Source organism: Erythrolamprus reginae, chromosome 3, assembly GCF_031021105.1.
Source record: "Erythrolamprus reginae isolate rEryReg1 chromosome 3, rEryReg1.hap1, whole genome shotgun sequence".
Lineage (NCBI taxonomy): Eukaryota > Metazoa > Chordata > Lepidosauria > Squamata > Dipsadidae > Erythrolamprus > Erythrolamprus reginae.
Window position 1 is genome coordinate 124,934,157 of NC_091952.1, and position 17,867 is coordinate 124,952,023.

At 38.2% G+C, this 17,867-nt stretch overlaps 1 protein-coding gene across 7 annotated transcripts in view; it reads right to left on the reverse strand.

The window, feature by feature from the left end:
- RPAP2 (RNA polymerase II associated protein 2) overlaps window positions 1-17,867 on the reverse strand; it is a 50,085-nt gene that overhangs the window by 7,046 nt on the left and 25,172 nt on the right. Inside the window, exon 12 of one of the 7 annotated variants that reach the window (XM_070746550.1) lies at window positions 5,043-5,084. The exons of 5 other annotated variants lie outside the window; for them this stretch is intronic. In XM_070746550.1, coding sequence (XP_070602651.1) covers window positions 5,078-5,084 — 7 coding nt within the window. In that variant the 3' untranslated portion in view covers window positions 5,043-5,077. Of the gene's footprint in view, window positions 1-5,042; window positions 5,085-16,421; window positions 17,453-17,867 lie in introns of those variants that run through there. One more of the 7 variants, XM_070746549.1, reaches the window with a different exon arrangement.

Genomic DNA, 17,867 nt, shown 5'->3' on the forward strand with positions numbered 1-17,867 from the left:
TATTCCAGGATGGGTCTGGCAAAAGTTTTGTAAGCTCTGGTAAGTAGTGTGAGATTGCCAGAGCAGAAGCTACATAGGATTAGGTTTACAACTCTTGAAGCCTTCTTGACTATATTGTTGCAGTGGGCTTTGGCACTTAAATCTTTTGTTATTAGTATACCAAGGTCTTTAACCGAGTGGGGATTATCTGTGATAATTTGATTATTCAGTTCACATTTGGAGTTCAGATTCTTCTTCCCAATGTGTAGGACAGAGCATTTGCTAGTTGAGATTTGGAGTTGCCATGTGTTAGACCACTCAGAAACAGCGTCGAGGTCTTTTTGGAGAGTAGTTGTGTTATCGGTGGTGTTGAAGAGTTTTACATCGTCGCCGAAGAGGACACAGTTGCTTGTGATGTAATCGCAAAGGTCATTGATGTACATCAAACTGTTTCTCTGTTTCTATGTGATGGGGCTATGGCTTCTAGGGAAAGAAGTATTTTCTTCCTGTGTATTTAAAATTTAAAGTCCTATTTGCCCACTGAGAGCAATGAATCCACAGTGATAAATGGACTAAGAGAGAGGTTAAATAGTTGGTAGAAGAGGTTAAAGAATTACTCTGATCTAGTTAGCCTGATGAGAATGATAATCATACATAAGAGAACACAAAAAATGTCTTTAGGCTGATTACTGGTTGGAAATATGTGATTAGCAATTCCAACCTATTGGAAAGTGAATCATAACCATTTAGAGCGGTGATGTCGAATCTATGGCATGTGAGCCAGGTCTGGCGCGATGTACTTATTATTATATTATTATTATTATTATTATTATTATTATTATTATTATGTCAATACAACACAGCAAATGAGATCACTATGCTGGATTTCGTATTTCATCACCAGTCGGGCACTTCCCAAGCACCTAGCACTGCGTGATATAGCGGCGAATAATGTTTGCCGATCCCAGTAAAGTGGCCTTTTGCAATTGACAGATGGAGATTTTGTCAATTCCGATGGTTTTCAAATGTCCACTGAGATCCTTTGGCACTGTGCCCAGCGTGCCAAGTACCACTGGGACCACTTTCACTGGCTTATGCCAAAGTCGTTGCAGCTCGATTTTTAGATCTTCGTATTTCATTAATTTCTCTAGCTGCTTCTCCTTAAATCTGCTGTCCCCTGGAATTGCGAGCAGAATTGAGGAGAAGCAGCTAGAGAAATAATAATAATAATAATAATAATAATAATAATAATAATAATAATAATTATTATTATTATTATTATTATTATTATTTAGATTTGTATGCTGCCCTTCTCCAAAGACTCGGAGCAGCTCACAATAACAATATACAATACAAAGTTAGGCATTACTGATCTAGAGCACTTTCTTATTGAGTATGGTCAATAGGTTCCTCAACAATAGTATTCTGACTTTGTGTGCCTTAAAAATAATAAATGTTTTTGTATGTATAAAACCTCAGTTTTATCTCCTGACTCAAGAAAAATATCCTAACAATATCTTCTATCTTCTATTGCTTAGTCTTGGCTCACTGATTTAATGCCCAAAACTATCATAATGTAGCAATTTAACATAAGCTTGTTTTATTAACTGGATAAGGCTTCTCCCAGGAAGATAAATTTTATCGTAGAAATACATTTTACATTTTTATTTACTTAAATGTTCACAACAATAATGCCTAGCTGAAATGAAACTATAATGTTAAATTTCTCACATGCTCCCCCTATATACTGTAACTTTTAAAATTGCAGTGGCAGGAGTATTAGGGAAGAGGGCCAACTTCAAATAGAAAATAATGAAATTCAAGAATTCAGTGGCAGGGCTGACAGGAGATCAGTATATACCAATAGATTTTGGGAAAATCTGTTGAAGTAGATATAGGAAACCAATATTTATAAATTAAATAACAAAACAGCTCTCTCTCTCATTCTCTATATTAGATGAAATATTTAAAAATGCAGGAATAAATTTTTCCAAAAGAAAGAAAAGGAGGAAAAGTACTTTGTGGGACTTCTTTCAAGAAAAGACGGCAACTCTAGTCCTACACTGCAAGACTTAAAAACAAAAACCATGCCTTCAAAGAAAGCAAGCCTAAGCAGTTAATGAGATACTCATATGGAAAATATTTTTCTCAAGTTCGGCATTTTCAGTGCATATACTAAAAATTCTGGTCCATTTTTTCTGCATAAACAAACAAAACAATTTATACACAGCATCTTTGTTTGCTGCCTAGGTATTTTAATAAATCATTGCCATAACATAATAACTGAGCAATACAATGGGGAAGATTTTAAGGCTTTATTTAAAATGCACAATTTTCTCCAAAATCAGATACTGTGCATTTGTTAGAATCATCCCAAGAGGTTGAGTGAAACATAAACCCCAAATGACCCATCATGCCTTGGCTTAATCACGTTAAAAGGTTGTAATGAAAAAGATCCCCTGACTTGTTTAATGTTTTAGAGTTCTGTTTTTTCCACAACACTACTCAGCCAAATCTGAAAGGGAGACATATACATCATGGCCTTAACCACCCTGAAAAAGGTTAATTTATATTGTGAAAAGGTAAAGAACACAACCCTCAAAAGCTACGTTCCACTAAAATCAGTGAGATTCACTCTGAAATAAAAAGGATGGCAATTTGGAAAATTCAAATGTCTTTGGTTTTTAGTAAGAAGAGCTTTCTGCTTTTTACATTTTAGGCGAAAAAGATAACTTATGCCGAAAACTCTAAATGTGTCAAACTATGTAGTATTGAGTAAAACTCAGTGACCGCCTTCTGCTGCACGAATCCCAGCAACCAGTTACGTCCCACAGAGTGGGCCTTCTCCGGGTCCCGTCAACTAAACAATGTCGTTTGGCAGGGCCCAGGGGAACAGCCTTCTCTGTGGCGGCCCCGGCCCTCTGGAACCAACTCCCCCCGGAGATTAGAATTGCCCCCACCCTCCTTGCCTTTCGTAAGCTCCTTAAAACCCACCTCTGCCGTCCGGCATGGGGGAACTGAGATACTCTTTCCCCCTAGGCCTCTACAATTGATGCATGGTATGTTTGCTTGTAGGTATGATTGGTTTTAAAATAAGGGTTTTTTAGTTGTTGTAGTATTGGATTTACATGCTGTTTTTATTATTGTTGTTAGCCGCCCCGAGTCTGCGGAGAGGGGTGGCATACAAATCCAATAAATAAATAAATAAAAAATAAAAACTACACAAGATTTCATTCAGAAAGGGAAGAAAGATTTATAGCATTATATTTTAATATACTGGCTACGTAACTCTGTACCATCCTAGTATCCTATCATTTCAACTTCCTTCTATACTAATATTACAAAAAAAGTAAAGGGCTCAAGAATGCTCATTAAAGAAATGCAGTTTGAGCACCATAAGAAATCTGGTAGGAAAATCTGCCTGATAAATATCTCAGAAATGGTGGCTGATTTTAACATTTTACAGTAAATTTATGATTACTCTCAATGCCAATTTCCTTTGCCTTTCTCGAAATGTTAAGAATGGAAGAGTAAAAAGAGTTCTGCCTTCATTTGTACTGGAAACAATACAAATATAGCCACAGATAAACACATACATACAGGGTCATGTTTGAAATAATGTTATTTCAAGTCCCTATGAAAAACTACATGTAGTTTATTTCTTTTAGCTTTATTATACTAAGCATACATTTGACTGGGGGGGGGGGGATGCAAGGCATTAAAAAAATCATCATTTTTTTAAAAAAAGGCAATAGTTCTACAGCAACTCTATAAAAACACCTTTTCTGATTAGTGACTATCTTTCTGCCATTTGTACATTTTTGTTCTTATGAGTTAGCTTTAAAAGACTTCCCACTTATGACTTGTGTTCAAGTTTGAAATAAAAGCTTGAGAAAACATTCTGACAAAAATCTTGTTAAAAGCAAAAAAGAGTTGCCTCCAGAGAAGATTTTTCCATTAGAACACATTAATATTTGATGGATGGTCTTGAATTGGAAGCAGCTAACTTACAACATGCTGCATGTTTTAAAGACAAACTTGGAATTAGATTGTAGTGCCATTTAATCAACCCCGTTTTATCTGAACAAAGGTAATTAAACTTCTTGAAAAACGTTTACCGTAAACATTTTCCTTGCCCAGGACCAAGAAAACAAAAAGAAAAACATGTGAGATGGTTTAGTTATACCCCAATTTATCAACTAAGAATATTTGCTGAATTATAAAAATGTAGGCAGCGTTTAGAATTTAATAATACCTGATGTACTAATTTCTTTTATCTTAAAAGGGGGAAAAAATCAAAAGCAGTGGAATCTGTGCTTATTTAGGTTTTCAATTTATTCTTAAATGCTAATGAATGAATATAGTCTGTACTGAACTGACATAGGGTGTCTTTTAAATACAAGAAATAAAAGCTACAGTTGATATTGTTTTTGTCCAGTGAAATCAATGAAGAAGATGAAGAAGAAGGCGAGGAAAAGGAAGAGCAGATTTCAGGCTAAGGATTTAAATTTTACCACTCTTTGAGTCCGCAAGAAGTGAAGTTGGTTCCCTGATCTAATTGCTCCCACTGCCGGCAGCGTCACCAAATGCAGCCGAGCTCAAAACCCATTGAATCACACAAGTGTCAGTTATTTTCAGAACGTTCTACAAAGGTTAGTTTGCAACACACGCCCAGCTCACAGCAGAAAAGAATAAATGAATTTTAAGAGATCTATCTGGTCTCTAAGCTCCAAATCAAAGCATTTGTATGACCCAAAAGCACAACGTATATAAACTTCACTCTTTACGTAAGGCTTTGCAACAGGCTGTTGCAAACATTAATTGCTAGGTAGGAAGGGGAAGGAAACGACCAAACCGTATCTTCTATATTTGAAATTAACAGACTATCTTCCACAGGCCCGCAGCTTCTAAATTTTTTTTTTAGCCAAAGGTCACTCAAAACAAAATCCAGAAGACAGGTTTTACGATTTTCAGTTTTAAAATTAGAAGCAACTTGTATTACTTTGAGGCCTTTAAAAAACAACAACACTCTTTTAAAAAAAATAACCAAGGAAAAGTCTGACCTGATATCTCCAGTTGCTTAGATTGTTTGCAATTCTCAGAGACTGGAAAAAAAGTTTACAAACATGGTCTTAATTCATAGAAAACTTGCCCATCCTTGATTATGTCCTAAAGCCTATCTTTGAATCTTTATGATTCACAACCTCAAAGAAGAATGCTAAAAAATTAACATTTAGTCAGGCATGTGATTGGAGGGAGCTAAAGGGCAAATGTTCAGTCATTTCTAGCTGTTTATGACTCATCGGACAACAATTTGCCAGGTTTATCTGGCAGCAGGTACTTTTTTGACTATTTGTAAATTCATGCTCTTGAGCTGAGAGTTGAACCAGAGGGCCTTCTATCTTGTCTTCTTCTACCGGTCTCTTTTTTCTATTGCTTTCCATTTTTCCAAATATCAGGACATTGCTCCCGCATCCAACTTTTAACTTCATTAGTAACACCTTCTACGGGCAGGTTGTTTTTATTTAAGGCATTGAATGGTCCTTTCTCTTTTCTATCCATGGGACTCTCAACAATCTTCTCCAGGACTATAGTTTATTATTTTTTTGTAGCCTTTCTGATGGTCCAGATTCCCAAATTACAACTGGAAAGACCATATCCTTGACAACACTGTATTAACTTTGTTTGGCAGTTTACATTTCAACATATTATTCAGTTTTATTATACAGTACTTAGAAATCGCCCATCTCTCTCTCAGATGTTCGACTTTTTCTTCCTCCCAAGAAACAGAGATCTGTTTAAGCTCAGGAGGATAGTTTGTTAATATTTCCAATATTCATTCATTTATTTGCATTGGGTCACAGTTTACATTTTCTTTAATGTTGAGTATCAAAGCAGCTTCTGCACTCATTTTTCCTCTTCAACTGGTTGTCCCTACTCTTCCTCATTTATATCTACCAAAAGGCAATTTTCAGTAACTTATTCTCTGTGTTAGCAAAAACTTCAGAACAAAAGGATTTAGTGATAGTGATTTCTGACAGTCTCAAAATGGGTGAACAGTGCAGTCAGGCGGTAGGGAAAGTAAGTAGGATGCTTGGCTGCATAGCTAGAGGTATAACAAGCAGGAAGAGGGAGATTATGATCCCGCTATATAGAGTGCTGGTGAGACCACATTTGGAATACTGTGTTCAGTTCTGGAGACCTCACCTACAAAAAGATATTGACAAAATTGAATGGGTCCAAAGACGGGCTACAAGAATGGTGGAAGGTCTTAAGCATAAAACGTATCAGGAAAGACTTAATGAACTCAATCTGTATAGTCTGGAGGACAGAAGGAAAAGGGGGGACATGATCGAAACATTTAAATATGTTAAAGGGTTAAATATGGTCCAGGAGGGAAGTGTTTTTAATAGGAAAGTGAACACAAGAACAAGGGGACACAATCTGAAGTTAGTTGGGGGAAAGATCAAAAGCAACATGAGAAAATATTATTTTACTGAAAGAGTCGTAGATGCTTGGAACAAACTTCCAGCAGACTTGTTTGGGAAATCTACAGTAACTGAATTTAAATATGCCTGGGATAAACATAGATCCATCCTAAGATAAAATACAGAAAATAGTATAAGGGCAGATTAGATGGACCATGAGGTCTTTTTCTGCTGTCAGATTTCTGTTTCTATGTTTCTATGTTTGAACTAGTACCTTGCTGTCTATTCCATTCCAATTGCTGCTTCCTGATCAACATATGAAATCTGCAATATGGAGATGAGGTGGTCTGTATACCCATTTTTAAGAGATGTCCACAATTTATAATCTATGCAGTCAAAACCCTTAGTATTCTCAATAGAGTAAAAAGTAAATGTATAAGAGCACCTTTTTACCCTCCATAAGAGGGTGAAAACTTGGGTGCATCTTATATACTGAATGGAGCCCCAACCAGCCACCCCCAAAGAATAATTTATTTCTCTGCAGAAATTTACCTCCTTGCAGCAAACAGCAGCAGAGCTTGATTAGCACAAGCCATTAATTATCTGCCTCCCAACAGATAGCTGATTGATTGAAGTTGGCCCCAAGCACCTGCTAAAATGAAAGTGAAACTAAAACCGCACAGAGAAATTGCTGCAGGGAGAGGCAAAGGTGAAACTGTTTTTTGCTGCAAGGAGATAAGTCAATAATTATAAATGCCGATAGATTGTTCAAATTATTAAACCTTTAAAAAAACTTCTTGATCTGAAGAGGCCCAGTGCTATTGTATTTTCTTTTAAACAGCAGAGAAGACTTCCAGAAAGTCACATCTATTTTAAAAATCTGTAAAAGTATAATTTAAAATGTCTTGTTTTAGTATTAAGTATTAGTATTAATATTAAGATAAGGCAGCTGAGTTAAATCTTGACTTAAGTCATGTTTGGAGTAGATCTAGTTAAATAATTGGGAGGAGTTAGTGTGACTACATTTAAGAAAACTTTCTGGCATTAATGTACTGCCATAATGTACATTTCTCCAATTCTTTGCTATTCCTATGGGTCAGGCACACATGCACAGAAATACACAGCAAATAGTGTACCAGTATATCATCTGTGCTGTTTGCTGTTTGGCAAATCGTAGGAGGCAGAGACCTTTTTTCCTTGTTTTCCTCTCTCAAAATTAAGGTGTGTCTTATACTCCAGTGCGTCTTATAGTCCGAAAAATATGGTACTTTGGTACTCTCTTATCTTTTTAATTGATGTTAATGGGATCCGAGGAGCTTTTGTGTGAAATTAGCTTATCTCTCTGATATTCTCTTTCCATATACAGTATTCCTGAAATCTAGATTGTAGAAGGTCGAGCAAAATTGGTGTAAATCAGTTCAGCAGTTGCCTTTTTTTGATAATGGAATAGATCTCAACCTTCATCCTGATATTTCTCCTCTGACCCATCAAATTTGCCTTCAGTCATGATTCTGACTTTCCATTATCAAATGGTATATAAATCTTTGCAACATTATTTTGCCTGTGGGTGCATCAGCAATTGGACATCCTTTCTACTCCAATCCAGCACATCAGAAAATCAGTGTCACTCATATTTATGCTTTGCTTTTTCCCAGTAGTTCTTTTAGAATACCTTCTGACCCAATGGGTTCATCTTTCAGTACGATTTAAGACTATTGGGGCTGCAAGCATCCATTTGAGTTCCCTAGCAAGTTCAGAGGATTTTTATATACCTTTCATTCTATAATGTTTATGGCCTGAAGTCTTTTCCACATTTGAGGATGGAGTGTTTTTTTTACCCATTTGTGAAGAAGGCAGCAGTTCTATGACCATAATCTCTTACGACTGAATTACTACCAACACACTATGCTTGAAAAACGTAATTCACACCTTTGAGAATATTTTGAAAAGCATTTTCAAGCATGTAAAAATGCACTACTACAGATTTTTTTAATAAAGTCATTACATATAAATTATATATAAAGGACTAAATTCAAGGGCAACATATTTTGATCAGAATATATATGAAATAAATAACGATTCTAACTCAGCTTTCTAAAAATACAACCTTAAGCCAATTCATAATTTTAATCTCAACATTTTTGGAAAGATACAAAGTTAAGTAAATTATATTCGACCATGTTTTAACAGCTGCTAATCCAAGCCCAGCCCTACTTTGAAGTCATGATTGCAATATTTTAAACTCTTAATAAATTGAGTTGATAAACATAAAAGCAGGATTTAGAGCCGTGATGGCAAACCTATGGCATGTGTGCTAATGGTGGCACGCAGAGCCCTATCTCTGCTGGCACGCACGCTGTTGCCCCAGGTCAAATCTCCGTGGCATTTCTTTCATGAGCTTCTGTTTCCCTGCAAACGATGAACCAGAAGCTCACTAAAGAAAAAGATCTTACATCTTGCCACACCACACTGCCAGGGTTGGGATGCCCCACTTCCCACCGGCTAACTGGTCTTCGGGTCTCTGCTGCACATGCACGCATGTCTGTGAATGTACATGTCCACACATGTCTACGGTCGCACAGACCTTTCAGCTTGGGCATGCACGCATACGCAGTTTGGGCACTCAGTATCTAAGAGGTTCGCCAACAGTGGTTTAGAGCTAAACTATCAGGAGTGTATCTTTTTCTAAGACTCTGTCCTTTGCCCCACTACAAAACTGCTAAATTTAAAACAGCATATAACATACATAGTACTTTCTGATATATGTTTGATAAGGACAAGCAATTAATTTTCAGTGTATTGCAATTACCATATTTTTGAATACTGCGTCTAATTCTTTGGTTTTTGTGACATATTCAGAAAGCATGTTAACTGAAGTATAGTAATAAATTTAAACACGATGAATTCAGTGGGATGGAGTGACAATAGCAGCTGAAAGAATGCTAGACTTAATTCATTTAGGTAAATAAATCATTTTGACTTCATGAATTTGCTCACCTGTACCTCAATTACTATGGAAACTATGATAACATTGTTCATAACTCAGTTTACAATTACCTAAAGCAATAATCAGATATTCATTTCCAGATACTAATAAACAAATTCAACATCTACAGAGCAGCTAAATAGAGTTGAAATTGGAGAAACCAAACCAAAATACCAAACTAACTAAAAACCCTGTATCCTTTGAAATGAAGAATGCAGATCATTCATCATCACAAACCATAATGTATATTTAATTTTCTTAAAAATTGCTTTTAGATATTATCTTTAAAAATATCGTTTTATTTTAGTACCATAGAAAATTCATTTCCACTGAATTTCATTATCAGTGGATAAGAGATCGATTTTTTATTGAATTATGTATTTCTAATTGTATTGCTTGATACTTTGTGGATCCTTTTTTATATCGATAAGATCCTAAGATATAAAACTATTTGTTTCAATATTTATAAGATTCTGCTGGAAGAATGAAGGCCCCAAGTGGAGCTACACTGGTAGTTTCAGAAAGTGCTCTTAGATTATTATATAATAATAATAATAATAATAATAATAATAATAATAATAATAATAATCATTATTATTATTATTTATTAGATTTGTATGCCATCCCTCTCCGCAGACTTGGGGCGGCTCACAGCAGTGATAAAACAGTATACAATGGCAAATCTAATATTAAGTCTAAAATAACAATTTTACATTAAAAACCTAAAAAAAACCTTATATAAAAACATACACACAAACATTCCATACATAAAACTACATAGGCAAGGGGAGATGTCTCAGTTCCCCCATGGCTGACGGCAGAGGTGGGTTTTAAGAAGTTTACGAAAGGCAAGTAGGGTGGGGGCAGTCCTGATCTCCGATGGGAGCTGGTTCCAGAGGGTTGGGGCCGCCACAGAGAAGGCTCTTCCCCTGGGTACTGCCAGCTGACATTGTTTAGTCGACGGGACCCAGAGAAGGCCAACTCTGTAGGACCTAACCGGTCGCTGGGATTCATGCGGCAGAAGGCAGTCTCACAGATACTCTGGTCCGGTGCCATGAAAGGTTTTATAGGTCATAACCAACACTTTGAATTATGACCGGAAACTGATCGGCAACCAATGCAGACTGCAGAGTGTTGGTGTAACATGGGCATACCTAGGGAAGCCCATGATTGCTCTCGCAGCTACATTCTGCACGATCTGAAGTTTCCAAACACTCTTCAAAGGTAGCCCCATGTAGAGAGCATTACAGTAGTCGAGCCTCGAGGTGATGAGGGCATGAGTGACTGACGTCCACGTTGTGGACCCTCTCTGAGGGGGTCAATAATTCCCCCCCAGGGTGATGGACGGACAGATAGAATTGTCCTTAGGAGGCAAAACCCACAGCCACTCCATCTTATCAGGGTTGAGTTTGAGTCTGTTGACACCCATCCAGACCCCAACAGTCTCCAGACACCGGCACATCACTTCCACTGCTTCGTTGACTGGACATGGGGTAGAGATGTACAGCTGGGTATCATCGGCATACTGATGATACCTCACCCCATGCCCTTGGATGATCTCACCCAGCGGTTTCATGTAGATGTTAAATAGTAGGGAGGAGAGGACTGACCCCTGAGGCACCCCACAAGGAAGAGACCTAGAGGTCGACCTCTGACCCCCCACTAACACCGACTGCAACCGACTGGAGAGGTAGGAAGAGAACCACTGAAGAATAGTGCCTCCCACTCCCAACCCCCTGCAGCTGGTGCAGAAGGATACCATGGTCGATGGTATCGAAAGCTGCTGAAACAATAAACGAAATAGATATTAATGAAGGAGAATATATATTCCTACTGTTTAGACTTTGATTTAAGCACTTATATCTGCAATGTTGTTTGGTTTCCCACAGCATTTCCAACTATTAAAGAGATACATCACCATCTATGTAGTACTTATCTGAATCCCACTGTTACTGGTTTTTAATTAGTAGATCTTTTACATTCAAGGGAGCATCTCTAAAACATGTTCTTAGATTACATCATTAAATTACTGAATTTTCATTCATGAAAAATGCAACTTACTAATTTTTAATACAATCCCCCCAAAAATTATAGGTAGGATTCACATTTAAATTATGCTTAGAATAAAGCCACAGAAATAAAAAACCTTACGTTAGTCATAATAAAAGTGCTTCATTATTAGAACTAGTCTCATCTAAATATATGTAAATCTGAACCTAACCTATAACATTTTGTTTGTTTTAAATAGGCGAGTTGTATTTGGCAAAGGTATGAAGCCCTATTCTCACTTCTTGTGGTACAAGCAGGCCCTGATATTACTGATTTTCTTCTTTGGTCTAGCAGCAGGTAATGTCCTTGGGAACATTAAGGAATACAGCCCATGGTGGCCTTTTGGGGCAGCATTCAGTAAAGCTTTGGCACAATTATGTTCTTGCTTAAACCAGATTTTGGGGAATTTAGGATGGCCTTTTTGCATTAGGTCAGAAGTAGAATTTATGTATTCCCACATTGATTTAATAAGGTCATGGGAATTATTTAAAAAAAAATCTATGTTGTCCTATGTTGATTCAATCACAGTCTTCAGTTGGATGAATTTATAATTTGGCATATACACGTTCTAACCTCTGTAATATACAGTCAAGCCAGAAAGTGACCTCTCCTGATTCCAAGAGTTGAACTGTTTAAGAACAATTTTAATGGCTTACTATGCTAATCCTTCTCCTCTTACATTGGTAATTTTGTTTATATTAGTAATTTTGTTTTGGAGTACATGAGCCAAATAACTGGGTATTGGTTGAATATGTGCATGGGCACAGAAATCAGTGGTCGGCACTTTATTGTCAGTATCCATCCTGACACTGAAATCTCTTGCTAAAATAGTCTCTGAATTTGGGAACTGTCAGCTCTAGAAGGCAGTCTTCAAGAGAGTCCTAAATTCTGATATATAAGACAAATCAGCAGGAAAATATGTATTAATAGTAGATGTAACACTGCGTTTTAAAATTCAATAGGCAATGTGAATGTATCAAGGAAAATGAGGGCAACAAAAAGTTTGGAAGAAATAAATATTACAATATCTCTATAAGGCCAACCATGTTTCAGATTAGGTATCACTGTCGAAGAGTCAGTGCAGTTATCTAATTTCATGGGATTGAGTTCTGGTGTTTCCTGGTGATAAGAAGCAAAATCCTTTGCACCTAAATTGCGCCCTAAACCAGGGATCCCCAAACCCCAGGGACGAGCAGCAGGAAAGCACACACGCACAAAGCTCCACTCGTCCGAGTGATGAGCTATTGTGCAAAGCTCCACTCACATGAGTGGAGGGCACTTGTTCTTTATATGCGAAGCTCCACTCATGTCAGTGTAAGTACAGTGTTCCCTTGATTTTTGCGGGTTCAAACTTTGTGAATAGCCTATACCACAGTTTTTCAAAAAATATTAATTAAAAAATACTTTACGGCTTTTTTCCTATACCACGTTTTTTTCCATCCGATGACATCATACGTCATCGCCAAACTAATAATTTTTGCAAATAAATAACAAAAAAAATAATTATTGTTAATAAATAATTATGTTTATAAATATCAGGATCACTATTCAATGGTGAGTACCAGTAATAATGGTGAGTAAATGGTTGTTAAGGGAATGGGAAATAGTAATTTAGGGGTTTAAAGTGTTAAGGGAAGGCTTGTGATACTGTCCATAGCCAAAAATTGTGTATTTACTTCCGCATCTCTACTTCGCGGAAATTCGACTTTCGCGGGCGGTCTCGGAACGCATCCCCCGTGGAAATCGAGGGAACACTGTATTCCATTTGCACGAGTGGAGGGCATGTATGTATGCCACTCACACCAATGGAGCTGTGAGTATGCGTGCACTTGACACTCATCCCCCCAGCCCACAACCCCTACAACAGACTCACCTGGCAAGGCACAAAGGTTGGGGGACCACTGCTCTAAACAACATCTGGCTCTTGGTAAGTTAGGCGTCCACAAAGTTCTAATTGTTCAGCGTGCCCCTCTGAATTGTTAAAGTGTTTTGTAATCTGCAGGATCAAGAAGGGCTTCTTATAATGCTTTCAACAGGTTTACTAGAGCCTTTTTCCTGCCAAGAACCAAAGCTGCTCCTAATGGCTCACTATTACCTATAAAGAGCTATGCAAATTTCCCTGTATCTGTTGCTACGCCTGCAAAGCAAACCTCTAGAGGCCATCCGTGTGCAACACATCTTCTTAAAGTGCATGTCTTACTATGGGTTTTTTTGATGCAGTGATCATGGGCATTTTGAGTTTAACTATGAAAGCCCAGTGCTTTGCTGTACTACTCCCAGAACGTTTAAAAAGTCACTAAAGCTTTTAAGGGGGAGTGTGTGTGTGGGGAATCTATGCGAGTGCTTTGTTAGATGAAGCTGACCACACTTCATTGGAACCAGCCAGATCAGATAAATAAAATGAAACAGACATTTCTGGAGCTATCTTGAAAGCTTTCCATTAGACTGTGCCAGGGGTATTCACTAGCAGTAGCCAAGCGCCCAGGTTGGTGTAAGCAACACTTTGCCAATTCCAGTTTGTGTTTCCAAAGACTATACTTTATTTGTATGTATTGAGCAATGTTCATTTGGTCCTGGGCAAAGGTCTTTGGGGAATAACTCACATTTGCTTCAATCATTCTGTGACTACGATATGAACACGTTAATGGTATGATAGAACACTGGAAGAACATTTTAAATAAAGAAAGTAGATAATTTTCAGCAAATAAATGATTGGAATTTAGTGTAGCTGTTTTCAGGAGACCTTAGTGCTCTCTGAGCTTGGTTGTTTTCTTGCAGACATTCCATTATCAAAAACAAGGCAACATTGTCATTACAAACAATAAACAAGAAATAAATAATACCCTAATCAAGGAACAGTCAAACAAGCTATCTGTAACCAGCCCAACAAATGAACGTCAAAGACCAATCCCACTGACAGGTCAAGCCATCAGAATATAAATTGAGAGCAAACCAGAGGTAGGTTCCTCCTGTCTTGGACCAGCTCTATACAACTGGTAGTAACTTGTCGGCCTGGGTCGCTACAACCGGCTGCGACCCAGGCCTACCACAGTCCCAAGCTGGTTCCCCCTGCAGTGCCATAGGCACTACCATCTTGTTTTCAGCTTCTGCACATGAGCAGAACCTTTTTTAAAGTACTGTGCATGTGGGCACATGCGAAGCGTACAAGTCCCCCCCATGTGGCGCATCCGTGAGCAAACCGGCATACTGGAACCCACCCCTAGAGAAAACCCCTACTAGTACCCATGAGTTACAAGTACAGTGATACCTTATCTTACGAACGCCTCTTCATACGAACTTTTCGAGATACGAACCCAGTGTTTAAGATTTGTTTGCCTCTTCTTAAGAACCATTTCCACCTTACGAACCTGGGTGTGTGGGCTCTCTTACTGTGCGTGCACTCTCTTACTACCGCAGGGATTCCCCTGCCTTGTGACTGCCACCGCTGGGATTTCCCATTTGCTTGCCGCCCCCGCCGGGATTCGCCACCTTATTTTGCTTGCACCTGTAGTCCCGAGGCGGGGAACGCTGGAACTGCCCCATTTGCCTGCCACTTTCCCCTCCGCTTCCTCTGCTCCCCGCAGCCACCCCATCCCACTGCCCAAATCCCACCTAGCTTACTGCTTCCTTTGCCCCATCTCGCTGCCAAAATCACCCCTCCAAAAGCTTCCTACACCGCCCCAAATTGCTCCCAAAATCACCTCTCCAAAAGCTTCCTACACCGCCCCAAATCGCTCACAAAATCACACCTCCAAAAGCTTCCTATGCCACCCCAAATCGCTTCCAAAGTCCTCCAAAATCACCTCTCCTTTCAAAATGCCTCGTTTCTCCTTGCTGCCTTTCTTCACTCCATTTCCCTTTGTTAGGACCTCGATTTGGGTGGCATAGTAAGTGTTTGCCTTGTTTCTACTTGTTGCCTTTCTTCAATCCATTTGCCTTCATAAAGACCTTGATTTGGGGTGGCATAGGGTTTGAAGGGGTGATTTTGGAGGCGATTTGGGGTGGCATAGGAAGAATCTGGAGGGGTGATTTTGTGAGCAATTTGGGGTGGCATTTCCTTTGTTAGGACCTCCATTCCTCACTTCTTCTCGCTGTCCGTCTCCACTCCGTTAACCTTCACTTTGTCCGCCCACTGCTTTTTTTTTAAGCCTTAAAGTTTGGTTTTTCCTAATGGGTTTGCACGCATTATTTGCTTTTACATTGGTTCCTATGGGAAACATTGTTTCATCTTACAAACTTTTCTACTTACGAACCTCATCACGGAACGAATTAAGTTCGTAAGACAAGGTATCACTCTATACTTCTTTATCTTCTACTGTTTTCTACTGTCTTGGTGGTCTCTAGATGTATTAGAACTGTAACTGCCAAAACTGTGTTTTAATGAATCTAGTTATGAGAAGTGATAAATGTGGTATAGGTAGTCCTCAACTTACAATTGTGATTCACTTAACAACTGGGGCAAGAAAGGTTGTAAAATGGAGCAAAACTCACTTAACAAATGTCTTACTTAGTAACATAAATTTGGAGCTCAATTGTGATTGTAAGCCAAGAACCACCTGTATTGATTGCCCCGATTGTATTGACGGATGATTTCATTTATTTATTTTGTGAATAAGCCATCAATGTTCGCTCTATCTTTTCTCGGCAATTGGGTCTTATTCAACAGGCCATCCATTAGAGCAAGTTTGGATTTTTGTTACCTACTACATATACTCTGATCACACCAGAACTTTATCAGTTCTGTGTCGAAAACCAGTACTAACAGCATTCCTGTTTGTGAATGACTAATTAGTGGCTCAAGGATATTTACATTATTCTATAAGAAATACACACAATCTTGTTGAGGATTACATTGACAGTACTTTAGAACTGATACCAGAAAAATGAAGAGAAATTTTATCCATACAATAAAAAAATACCCAACACAGTATGATTCCATACCTAGTCCTCAAGTTCACTAGGTTACTGTAGACCAATATTGTTTCTTTCCATTTATTAGGCTTCGCAAATTTGAATTGGAGACAAAATAGGTTAATTTTCCATGTACTCCATCTTTTAATACTCTTAAGAAAGATCACAGATACAAATATATTTGCCTAGTTGAAGTTTACCATGCTGTACTGCTTATTTAGCATTGTTGTGTTTGCTACACAGAGAAAGCTGCAACAAGATAATACTGCTTTTAGTTCATTAACCTGGCAACAAAGGTAATCTGTCCTTAGGAAGTGTAGTCCTTTACAGCATTTACAATTCATCACTAAGACATACACATTTGTGAAGAAATCCAGCACTTTTTTATTAACCGGAGACGTACTTGAAAAATTCATAGGATCTGTTTCGCACATTAGAAACTCAATCAGAAAAGTGTACAGAAAAAGAGACAAAAGATTTGTTCTTACAGCTGATAAAAAATTTATATCAAGGCATTCAAGTAAAGTTATTTTCTGTGTTCTGATTTAATGAATCATTTGAGCAATATCTAGCTACTGTGACACTGATGTAAGGCTCATCGAAGCCTGCTCTAATGCCTACTAGTATTGCCTTTCCTGGGATGAAAAAGCAGAAAAATGTGTCAGACTAAAGCAAGATCAAAGTAAGTGCAGTTCTAGGGATGCCAGGAGTTTGATTTGCTACATTTCTTGATATATGAATGGCTGGCCCACTATTCTATAGATTTCATTGGTTCATGCAATTCTTAAAGGTGGAAAATCAATATTACATTGTCTTTTTATATTGTTGTTAGCCGCCCCGAGTCTTCAGAGAGGGGCGGCATACAAATCTAATAAATGAATGAATGAATGAATGAATGAATAAAGGAATTGCTAAAATAATTTTTTGCTATTAGAACTGACAACTGGACAATGATTACTTGATGTTTTCTATCCTATAAAAATCTAACAATAATTCTTAATGGAAAAAAAAGTAATACATTCTAAGATTTTACTCAACGTTTTTTGATTCTTGGAAACTTTCGCCCCCCCACCCCAATGTTTAACGTCAGGGATGCAATCTGTAAAAAGGAAATAAAATGCTCTTGTTATGCTTTCTGCACTTGCATCTTTTATTATGTAGTTCCAGGTAGGCACAAATACAACTACTATATAAATTTCCTCTAATTCTGCTATTAGAGCAGGTTCTGTTCTATGGCTTTGTTAGAGCAGGGGTCCCCAACACCCTTCCCCCCACCTGTCTGTGGACCGGCACCAGTCCGCAGCATGCCAGAAACCAGGCCGTGCAAACAAGCAAAGCCCCATCTGCAGAATGCAGGAAGCACATGAAACCACGTCCCCTAGAGTCCACGAAATAACCTCTCTCCATGGAACCAGTCCCTGTTGCTCAAAAGATTGGGCCCGCTGTGCCAGAGCACTGGGTGGGGTTGTTTTATGTGGGCACAGGAAGTGTCAAAACAGGCAAGATGGCACATC